This window comes from Hyposmocoma kahamanoa, unplaced genomic scaffold (assembly GCF_003589595.1).
Source record: "Hyposmocoma kahamanoa isolate Upper Pololo Valley unplaced genomic scaffold, ASM358959v1 67, whole genome shotgun sequence".
Lineage (NCBI taxonomy): Eukaryota > Metazoa > Arthropoda > Insecta > Lepidoptera > Cosmopterigidae > Hyposmocoma > Hyposmocoma kahamanoa.
The window spans coordinates 193,511-206,031 of NW_020653855.1; the positions used below are offsets into that span (position 1 = coordinate 193,511).

General features: G+C 34.5%; 1 protein-coding gene across 2 annotated transcripts in view; it reads right to left on the bottom strand.

Annotated features, from left to right (window-relative positions):
- Positions 1-8,846: 8,846 nt before the first annotated feature.
- Positions 8,847-12,521, bottom strand: part of LOC113232211 (ankyrin-3-like) — a 33,064-nt gene continuing 29,389 nt past the window's right edge. Inside the window, exons 8-10 of one of the 2 annotated variants that reach the window (XM_026466855.1) lie at positions 11,613-11,704; positions 10,729-10,878; positions 8,847-9,593 (exon numbers count right to left, since the gene is read on the bottom strand). In XM_026466855.1, coding sequence (XP_026322640.1) covers positions 9,273-9,593; positions 10,729-10,878; positions 11,613-11,704 — 563 coding nt within the window. In that variant the 3' untranslated portion in view covers positions 8,847-9,272. The remainder of the gene's footprint in view (positions 9,594-10,728; positions 10,879-11,612; positions 11,705-12,521) is intronic. The other variant, XM_026466856.1, reaches the window with a different exon arrangement.

A 12,521-nucleotide genomic window follows, 5' to 3' on the forward strand; every position in this document is an offset into this window, starting at 1 on the left:
TCATGCTTCTTTTAACTTGGTAGAGGATTATTTCTAGAGTCGGCGGTCTAAAGCACATCGGTCACATCGCTTATTTAAATTAACCTCCTAAAGCACATGAAGTCAAATCATTTTGTTATTTCATTAATTTGTAACTTAAATTCTCGTGGCGTCCGTTTCAAATTTATCATTCTCTTTAAGTCTTCTAACATTATATATAATTAAAAAAATATGTGATTATACAGGCTGCATATTTGAAAGTGGGACGTACTTATAGAGTGCGTTATATTCCTGATGCCTGAAACCAAAGAGATAATAAACTAATGAACTGAAACTTTACAAAAAAATACTTTTTATCGACTACTACGAGTGAACAACATTAGTTATCGAAATCTATGCACATCACTATTATTGCTCCGACGCAACGGTGAGCGGGGGTGGGGGCGCGGTTTATTCCTATTTACACTTCAAAACACATTTGTTGATTTATTTTTTGTTCCATCCCATATCCAAATTCTATTTTAGTCTATGTTAAGTTGTAACATGATTTACTATGACATGTATGAATATGTCTCACTTTCAAATACACAGCCTGTATATTAAAAAATGAAGCACTTTTTTGACTTTTAGTTCGTCGACCTTAGATTTATTTGACAGTAATTGTTTCGGCTGGAGAACGCGATAATATACATGAAATATTGAAATTGCACCTCGTATGTAGAATAAACTGCCTGCTGGCATTCGTGACAGTCCACCGGTGGCATCTTTCAAAGACAAAAGAGCACTTCCTGTCGAACGCGTTAGATAGCTAAATTGGTAACAAATATATAAACTAGTAATTTGTTTAAATTATAATGTATATTCTGCTTACGTATGTATTTATGTATATAAAATTCATGTAGGTGCGTATGTCTGTCATATGTATATATCATCACCTATTTTTTATTATTCACATTTAAATTTTGGTTTTATTGTAGAATAATTAGTCCCGCATACTTCATTTTAGAAGAGATCTCTTCTAGAGATAAGCTCACCTTTGTAAATCGCACAGTTGATACAATAGTGTATTAACTCAAAAAGTGTATTTTTTTGAAATCGATGAAAAACGAATAACTCACTTCCAGCGAAATATGATTAAAATTTATGGGTTTAAGTTAGTACAATTTCCTTGTCAGATATTTTTAAATTAAATAAAAAGGAAAAAATCATTTCATATTTTTGAGTAAGGATTGTTTTGACCAGAAAAAGCTCACTTAAGGTTAAATAGATATCTTTCGATTGTTTCTTACATTCTAACGATAGGTTTATTGACGTGTTGGGAATCAAATTTCCGCTTCAACAATGATATAATCTGGAATTTCACAAATTTTGAGTTACACATTATTGTAATAGTAGTGCAACATCGACTGTGAACTGACAACCGGTACTATCTCAATTTTGACAACTTTACAATGACTTTACAGGTGAAGAAAAAAATTGTCTGCGTCATTTATGTACCATCTAGTTTATTAAATGAATTTTTTTTCTGTAAAGTCAATGTAAAGTTGTCAAGATTGAGATAGTACCCATTGCCAGTTCACAGTCGATATGTCCTTAGCAAATTGTTTCATGTGTCTATTCTTTGTGCAATAAAGAATTCGACCCCTCCTACGCAAAGTATCGTATGTCGAAATTGCCAAGTTTACAGGGGAGCGTTTTAAAGTTCTGAATTCGCTGAAAGAGTGGTCACCATAGATCATCTAACCGATATCTAGGATTTTAGAATACTCTATGTGAATAATGAGCTTTGCCGAATAAAACTGAGAAAAAGTCACGTGTTATGTTCGTTTCAATGAATTCAGAACTTTAAAACGCTTCCCTGTAAACTTGGCAATTTCGACATACGATACTTTACGTCGGAGGGGTCGAATTATAATAAAAATATTGGCACGGAAATTTGTTAGGGAACATTATTATATATTCCGAGAATGACCGACTACCTGCAAGAGCTAAACAGGTCACTATCTGATATTTGTTTTTACAGATCTCATGGTTAACCGTGACAAATATACGCGATTCTTAATAAGAAAAGATAAGTTTCATATGCAATATGCAACAATCGCGAAAACCTAACTGTAAAATGCACCTCTCATAGAAGAATGGCATAAGTGGAGTTACGACAAAAATGTTTATCGCTCCATTAGATACAGAAAAATATAACCCACATCCTCTTCAATTCTTGTAACTCTATCTACAATATTAGTCGATAACGTCGTAACTCCATTTATGCCATTCTTCCATGAGGGGTGCGAAATTAATCATTCAATTAATCAAATTATAACCATTATGATGTAATTTTGATACATTTGTTTGTCACACTGTTAAGACAATAGTGTATTAACTCAAAAAGTGCATATTTTCTGAATCGAGGAAAAACGAATTCCTCGCTTCCCTTGAAAAATTGTCTTATACTTATGACGTACTTGTCAAACATATTTAAAAATCAAATTGAAACAATATATATTTAACAACAATATATATTTTTGAGATAGGACTGTTTTGTCCAGAACTTGCTCACAAAAAGTTGTCTAATTTTGAATTAAGTAGAAATCTTGTGTTTCTTACAATATTCTAACAGTTTTATTGACTTGCAGAGGATCAAATTTTACGTTCAGAAATAGTATGATCTTGAATGTCACATATTTTGAGTTACAACACTATTATGATAACTATGCGATATGTAATTGTGCTGTCACAAAATTATCAGGATAAAGAGATTAACACATACAAAGTTGAAAATAATTCTAGCTTAATTTCAGTAGCCGTAGATCAGATTATTTACTCGACCATACATTATCAGAGCGGGACAGCGATATTGCTCTCCCAACTTACGAGCAGTTACTGATGTTTAAGCAGTCGATAAATGCTATCGATATAGATGATGTGCAATTTTGTTGGAATAGTAAAAGTAGGAATGGCAATATAGAGTATTAGTATTACATTTAACTAATAACATATAGACTTCCGGACACGTAATTCGAGCCACCACGCATTTTCAGTATTAAGTGCCCTAAGCGTAAACAATGTTTGATTGACCAAAAACTATTATGCAATTTTGAAACTAGTATACTAAACGTCTTTTCCATAAGTCCTTGTTGGGAATTTGTATTTGCAAAACCGGTGAAAACTTTTTCTTTGATGATAACACAATTTTTGTATTCTAGCCCTTTACGATAAAAATGCGAGGTGGCTCTAATTATGTGTCCGGGAGTATATTACATTCTAAAATTAACACTTAATTTCATTATCAACATTATTCCGGCACGTGTTACATTGGCTCCTACACTAGGCATAGCCTGTCCCGTAGGTAACCAACTCAAAGGTGAGCTTACCAATATAGAAAGCGATATGGATACTATAATCTTATTCCTATTCATTTGCCCAAGTTACATTATCACAAAAATATTAATTTTGGGTGTATCTGATAACAGAGTCAACATTATAACGTATTAAAATAAAAAAGGTTGCGACATTTGGACAAAGAAATTACTGGAAGGTACCACACCCATTTGTTTTTTATCGATAACGTGCATGAGCATGCGTCAGGTGCGGACGTCACTAAGCAGGTGAGAGAGAGAGCGCAATACCGTTGTCCCGCGCCGATGATTTATGACAGTCTTCAGCGAGTCTTAGTATAGATAATTTATTTGCCAGTCAGAAAATATTATTGCCACATCGTATAAAAACTTTTAAAGAAATCTGGCTTAATTCTATTTTCAAGTTTCATAATCATAATCATAATTATTTAAGTAAAGATTTTATTGTATATTGTAAGGATTTTATAGACCACAGATTCGCAAAATTCATTTGGTGAGAGGACAACCGCGTCTTAAAAATTCGAATGTAAATTTATAGCAAGTTTCATTAATCAAGCAGGCCTTGATGCGATGAAAAAGGGTAAAATTATCGAGAACTGAAAATTGTGATACCTATTTACATTAATTTTTTTTGTGTAGTTTGTAATTTAAATTTTTTTCCTTAACATTGCTGTTTTATTTCAAATTTTATTCATCCCTAATATCGCCCCACACAAAAAAACAACGCTTCCGCAGGACAAAATAAGTATATTCCATTCTCACGCCATTTGGCCGGAAATTACCAGAGACATCACTCCTTCGTGTACTTTACCGTACAATTTGGCACCAGCCATCGAAGTGTCCACAGAGACTCCGTGGGATAAGTCACTCTCAGCACGTTGACACGCCAGTCTAGCGACTTGCATGAAAGTGTTTTAACGCCATTGCTTGGCCCGCATTGGCATGAGGCACATTATATATTAGTCTATGTGAGGCACTGCCGGTGACGTCTAACATTGTACATCAGTTACAAATTGAAAGCATATAATGTTCATACTTTCTGGGTTTGTAACAGGATTCAAGATTATCAAGATACTTTTATATTTATTCTGATAATTACCATGATAGTTATCTGATAATTGTTATTCTAATTATCTGACAAGTATTATTATAATGATCTGATAACTGTGATAATTATTATTGTAGTTATCCACGCTGATTCATAGTTCTCTTTAATTTTTGACTAAAAATTACAAATAGTGAGCACATTTTGAGATTGACCTTTGACACATTTGGATACATCTCTGATACGAACTTGTGACAATGTGGGCACAACTTTGTGACGGGTGGCATTTTGTTGTTCCAATTAATTTTATAAATATCAAGTTGTCACTTTGAATGCTGGTTTGGAATAGCCGATTGGAATAAAACAAAAGTGTTCATGGTATAATTATTTATTGAGACAAAAGAATGAACAAAAAACTTAAATGTCAACTGCGTTAAACGGACCCCGCAACGATCTCACGTGCGGTTATCATCTTCATCTCTGTGTGGTCTTAACTTGTTGACAAATTAGTAGAATCAATCATTTAATCGGGATACAAGTGGAAAGACAATATCGAGCAAGGTTTTAATTTTACTGTACATTTATTTACTATTTGTATCATTAACACCAAAATATTGTGTGTTATTAAGTTTGAATGGTTCATTATTCTATTGTAATTTATTAATCTAATATACAACCCAACAAAAATATCTACAGACCTGTCATAAAGTTACATTCCACAGGTATCTGTCTGTGTTAAAATTCAAATTAATATTATAAATCGTTTTCATGCTTAACCAAATTCGATGAATTTTGGTACAGAGATACTCGGGACCAAGAAGGATATAAAAAAAATCTTAAAGGAGATGAAAGTTCATATGGAGGACCAATCATTTCTCAAGGAAGTAGCAAGCTTCTCAAAGTACTTATACCATGCAGACAAAGCCGCAGGCACGTTATTGTGAGAACAGACCATGCAAAAATATAGTGTTTAACGAATGAGGTCATACGGTCCACAGACATTTTGGCTGGGTTGTATATATGTTCATGAGATACATTTATAGAGAAGTTAAAAACTATTTTTTAATATTAGAAGCTATGCCTTATTCTGCTCCTTCAGCTTTTCTAGTTGTTGTCTGAAACAAGTACAAATAGATTTGTTTAATTATTGTCAGATTAATAGAGCAATGGGTATCGGTCATTTTCATACTAATGTTCAATACCTAATTCCCAAGGCAATTTCTATTATTTAAATATTCAAGTATATTAGTGAGTAATTATTAAATAATATTTCACAATACAGTACACGAATAATAAATATATTACACAATAAAAAATCAAATAATAATGCCAGAGAAATTCAATAGTGAACACTAGTCACAGAATAGCCGGTATAACACTTCTATACTACATAAGAGGTCTTACATTCGATTCCAACCACCTGCACTATGGCCTCCCTGGATTGGATTGATAATGTTATTTTGAGTAGAAATGAATTGGACCGATATATAGAAGTGTAACGCATCAGCTTAGACTTTGTGATTGTATTTTTAATACAAACTCGGAAGTCTTTCTTGATACTGGAATCCCTTGGTGCACTGTTTTCTTTGTCACTGAGCTTTAAATCGCAAAGATCTTAGGGGCACTCCCACTGCGCCCGTCACCCTGAGACATAAGTGACAAGTCCCATGTGCCTGTAATTTTGCCAGCACCCTTACCCTTCTAAACTGGAATGCAGTAATGCTCACATTACTGCTTGGCGAAAGAAATAGGTAAGGCGGCAGTACTTCCCTGGACAAACTCTTTCACAAGAAGCTCTACTGCTACAAAAAACAGGCACATTCAGTGTTTGTGTTTAGTTTGCATTTAATGATCGTGACACATGAGTTTGGATTACTTTTTACAAATTTTCAAAAATAAATATCTCGAAAACTATTAATGTTCCAAATTAGAAACACTCTCCATGCATTTTTGTATGAAATTTACATGTTCATATTCCCCCATAGAACCCCCCGTTCCGTAATTTCCCGCTCACTAGGGTTAAGGGGGTCCCCCACCCCTACATTCGACAGCCTGTAATGTAGTGCTGCCAAATTTTTCGTTCAGGAAACCAAAAAACATTTTCTAACCTTAATTGTTGATTGAAATCATCTTGCACGATATCATCTTCCCAGTTATCTTCCCAAACTGACACGTCCTCATCATCAGCGTCTTCTGTGCCCCAATCTGAAGTAAAAAGAGCCAACTTGTAGGTGAACATTCTCGAAAACAGAATTAACGAAAATGCGCCATGACTTATAGACGTAAAATACTCACTTTCCGTGGGAAATTCTTCAAATTCATCGTCTTCCTCCAAAAGTCCAAGGTCTACTTTCTGTTTATCTGCCATTTTTGTGGAAAATTTAGTGAGGTTTTAATTAGAAATCGAAAAACAACTGTTTGTTTAGCTCGTATGACGAAGCGAAAAGCAAATTTTTGTTTTTGACATTTGTAGTGTTGCCCTAATTTACCAATCGTTCCCCAAAATTGGATTTACCACACGCCCTCTACAGTAGTCATTGGAAATCGAAAATGAGAACAAGAAACAAGAACAAATCTAATATATTTTTTAATTATTTATTCATTTCATTGTAAAATTTATAGTTAATAAAACAGTGTGCATAAACTTATATAGATTTTTCGCATATTGTGCAGTCGTGATCTACACAATATATAAAAATTTGAATACATGTGAAATATGTAGGTAGTTCAGTTCTATTGTATTATTTGAAATAGTATTAGAAACACATGTCAAAAATCTCTGTAGTTTAACCAGTTTGTTTTACATTTCTTTTAAAGGCTGATTCATCTCTTCCACTACTTCCAGTAGTGATTGGTGAAAGATTACTACTTTGCAATGAAACAACTGAAGCGAAACTGGAGTCATAGTTTTAGTTATAACATTTTCAAAGTGACAGACAGGTTCTTTTTTTTTAAAAAAAACGCGATTTTTTCTATTAAGAAATAAACTCACTGAGGCTTGAAACTGCGTTACGCGGGCCCCGCGCGTGTCCATACTGAGGCTTGAAACTGCGTTACGCGGCCCCGCGCGTGTCCATACAAAAATGACACGCGCGTGCCGCCCGCCCGGGCGCCCGTCGCGTGGACCTTCCGTGCAACGGGGCCCGCATGCACGCGACGGGATCCCGCATCCCGTTGGACGGATACACGCGCCGAGCCCGCTAGCGGTAAACACGCGCGTGCTTGTTTAGTTCAAAACACTATCTCGAACCGACCTCACGCGCGTGCCAGCGCATAAAATACCATAGAAGGTATAATAAGAAATAAAAATGTGTAATGTTGATACAGAAAGGGTGATTGTAGAAGTTCAGTGTCGTCCTGCAATATGGGATCATTCAAGTGAACTTTATAAAGACCGGGACGCTAAATCAAAAGCATGGCTAGACATTTGTAAAATATTGTTCGTACTACGTACTTGTACGTACGTCAAAATTGTACTATCGAAACTGCGTTCCGCGGATGCCCGCGCCGAAGCACGCGACGTGCACCCGGGCGAGCACCAGACGTGTGGCCCGTAACGGGATGCACGCACGGGGGCCCGCGTAACGCAGTTTCAGCCCTGAGACCGGCACTACAATCGTTTATTTATTACAGAAAGAATTTCATTATAAAATGTTAAAGTAAGTAAGTGTTAATTAAATTTTATTGAATTGATATTCAACTTCGACCAAACTTTGATTCAAATCCGACCGGATCGAAGGAATTTTTTCTGAGTGTTTATTCTGAGTGTTCGATCTTTGTATTAATAATTATAAGTAAGTGTTGTTGTAAAAAAAATCATATAAAGAGATACAGTAGAATGCTTAATTCAGAAAAATTTAATTGAAACTACTTAAGTGAGCTTCTACTATAAATAGAAATATTATTCAGCAATTTAATAATAATAATATCATGATGATAATATGATGCTTTACTAGCATAATTTTCAGGTATATTTGTGAAAATACTTCACTAGTTTGTTATTTTTATGGACACATTGATCAAACACAAAAAAGTTCTTCTATCTGACTGGGCTCGATATAGTGTTTATTGCCATGTAGAGATCACTGCTATTAACATTTTTGTATCAATAATAAAAAACAGAGAAGTTTAAACTTTAGAGTAAGTATATTTGGCTGTAAATCTTTATAAAAAAGAAAACAATTTCATGATTGATTTACACACATTTATTAATAGTCTTAAAATACAGTCGCATATAATAGATATACTTGAAATCGTTAAATTTCTAACAATAACAAGTAAAAATCTTAAACTTAAGAATATTATATCACAAAGTATCACATAGGTATGTGTTCAGACTACAAAATGGATACTATCACTTGCTTAAAATCTAACATAATACATCATTACAAAACACGAAATAGTTAAAAAAAATTTGAAATAAAGAAAAAATACTCTATAATAAATTGTAATGCACATAAACGTGAAAAGTCATTATTGTTTTAAGATAAGGGTTTACAAATACCCAAAAATATTTATAATATTATGCTTAATACCTAATATAACAAAATAGATTTTTGAAAGATGCATTAATGAAATCACCAAAAAAAATATTGAAATATTTATGACGTACACAACACATGTAGTTTTAGTATACCTATAACTTTAAGGATCTATATTCATACATAACATCAATAATAACATAAAAAATTAGGAGTATTGTAAAATATTGACTTATTTTAAAAAATCAGCCCTAAGTAAGGCACAATGACATAAACTCCCACAAACTGTGCTAAATCTTCTCAACTAGCAACACCAAGAATATTTTAAAAAAATCGCCGCTTAAAGCAGCAGAAGGAACGTGACCTATTCGGCCAAATCTTCAAAACCTTTAATTACTACAAAAAAGAAATTCATTTGCATTCGAAAAGCAAGTAATGATGCAAAGTTTTGGGCACGTCCAGTTTTTTAACAATTTTAGGAAGATTCGTGCGGAAGAATTTACGGAAAAATATTCTTGTTTGTCCTATTAGAGAAATAGGACTTTTCGCTTTCAAAATCAGTGCTTCTTTCTGAGCGGGAGTTAGCACAGAGTTTCTTTTGATCATGCAAAGGTCAAACGCTTCGGCAGCCTCTAGAAGTAAGTAGAAGATGTGCTGATATTCTTCTGCAGTCACGTTCTGGAGATGATTCAGGATGCCATCCGGGTCACGGAACTGAGTTTTCATTATTACCTGAAATATTTACGACATTTATTTATTTTCTATTTGGTTAAAAACAGGAGGAGGTTTGCAACTTGCAATTTGATTGTATTTTTATGTGTGTATGTTACACCATTACTTCGACATTTGTGATGCAATTTCGATGTTTCTTTGTAATGGTTCCATTTAAATTTGAAGAACATATTCCAATTCTAAGGGCGGCAAATTAGGGATTGAAGTTTTGGCTTTGACCCACTGTTGGTTAACTGATTCAATAAAACTTGGCAAATAGATGTGGTAAGTATCCGTTTTTTTTTAAAAAGTTAAAATTTTTATGTTTTAAAGAACTGCCCGTGAACCTACTTCCTAGGTTATAGAGTCAACTCTCATTAGCTTAATAAAGATCTTCAGTATTGCTAATCAAATTAGCAATACTGAAGCTATTATAGAATAGCTAAGGCTGATTTGCAGTTTAATCTATCGGGGGGTCGATTCAGAAACTTACGATAACGTACTAAAGAAAGAAAATAACATGAGCTCTCAAATTATATTTTTGTAATGTCATTAAAATATATATATAACCGTCATTGTGAATAAAAACCGCCGAAGTATTTTAATAACCGGCAATCTATCTCACCACCGCTCCACATGTCTTTCAACCCTGACATTGGCAAAATCGTCGCGCAAAACGACGCCGACGGAGCCATAGACACAAAAGTTGAAGTTGATAACGTACTATTTCTTTTCATTTATATTCCCGATCGACCCGAACCCGACCGACCCGAATCGAGCGTCAAACTGTCGTATTCGAAATCGAACCGAAATAACGTCCCACCCGTACGATTACTCCAACTTCTCAACCGGCAAAGGTTACAAAGGTTATTCAAGAACACAATTATCCAATGAACGTTACAGAACGTCTTATTGTTTACAGAGCAAGTAATAAAGTCTGGTTTTTGTTCAATTTTATTAATTTATTTTAATGCAAGTCTCATGCATTCCTGTATTCTAGGCCGTCAAAGTCTTAAAAATGTATAAAAGGATTTTCATTGTTCTTGTAATCTTATTTCTTTTGAACTCGAATCGAATGTTTAACTCGAAAAGAATCGGGTTCCAGGTCCGTAGACAGGAGGCCCCCAATGGCCCCCCATTGAATTAAGATACTTACCCTAGCGCCATATCTCAGCAGCATAGTAATGATCTCGGCACTGGGCTCAGTGTTACTCGCCAAATATTCAGCTAGGGCGGGACGGAGCTGCGTTGCATCTTCGTCGTTGTACACCTTCAAGTTTGGATCGGCACCACTTTCCAGAAGGATCTGGAAAACCAAAATTTTAACATTGTAAAGTTATTATAAGTAACCGCAATGTAATGAAAACGTTATAGTTTACGAAACATTACATTATAACAATGATTTTTTAATTTATTATAAAAATGGACGTCAAAATAATGATAAAAAATTGCAGTAATTTGGACAACGTCAAAAATTTTTCGAAATGGCCATCACGTTTAAATGGCAAGCACTTTTTCTCGCGAAAAAATGTCAGGAAATTAGATAATTGAAGAAAACTTAATATGTAAGGTCTGGCAGTATGGATAATTAATTAGATGAGGCGTCTGTCCTGAAGGACGAAAATTTCTACTATATTTCAATTTTAATAACGTCAAAATAAATATACAAGTATCAAAATTAATCATTTAAAAATTCTGATACTGTATAGTAAGTAACAAACATTTTATTAGTCAATAAGTTGATAATTGCTCAAGGATTTTCTCAAACTTCTTATTTTATTGTTTGTATTTGTTCCAGTTATTTTATTTTACTTTTTGTATTTGTAATTTGAATTTAGCTTTTATTTAATTTTATCATTATAACTTTTTTATTGATTTTTAAGTTGGATTATATTACTTTGACATTAACTGCATATATATATTTCAATTTCATTGTAATTTGTTATGATAAGGGTCGTTGTCTTCCGAAATAAATTATTCATTTTTTTATTTAGTTTACTAAATCAGAGGTCCCTAGCTTAACATATTATTATTACTCACTTTAACGATTTCCTTCCTATTATTGATATTGTCGGAACAGGCTACGTGTAATGGGGACCCGATCACAGAGCTCGATGCATTCACTTTAGCCCCTGAAAGAAAAAAAATAATCATCTCATGGTCCATGGACAGAGTACAGCCCTGTGTTGGTAGAAAAAAAGATGTATTGTATTAGACAACATTAGATACGTTGCTCTGATCCCAAAATAAGTAACTAAATCACTTGTGTTATGGAAATCGGAAACAACGACGGTACCACAAACACCCGGACCCGAGACAATATAGAAAAATTAGTTTTTCTACATTGGCAAAGCCGGGGATCGAGCTCGGGACCTCAGAGATGGCGACACCATGAGAACCGATATGTAAATCTCTCAACCAACAAGCACATGTCCGGGCGTGCATGGAGCACAGCTGCCACCTTTGGGATGGCTTTGCCACATACCAACTGACCATCTCGGATTCAATCAACAACCGTGCCAAGAGGCTTGTAGGTGACTCAGAATTGGTGAAGGCGAAGCTGTAGAACCTTAAACACCGCTGTAAAGTTGCCTGCTTATCGGTATTTTACAGGATGATATCACGAAGAGTGTGCGATAGAATTACAAGGTATAATTCCGCCTTCCCCTTTTCATCATCGGGGGACCAGACGTAGGCTTGGGTACCACCCCTATGTTGTATTGTTCCATATTTATATGGCGAACGGCTATGGAGTGGAATTCCCTGCCTGCAAACTTGTTCCCTGTACGTTATAACTTGGACCTTTTTAAGGCGATGAATAGGCATTGTTAAGGTGTGCATGCTCGATTGTCGACCTCATCGTCACTTTCCATCAGTGAGAAAAAAAACAAAAAATGCTATATTATGTATATTGTCCCGGGTTTGGTTATTTGTGGTGCCATCATTGTT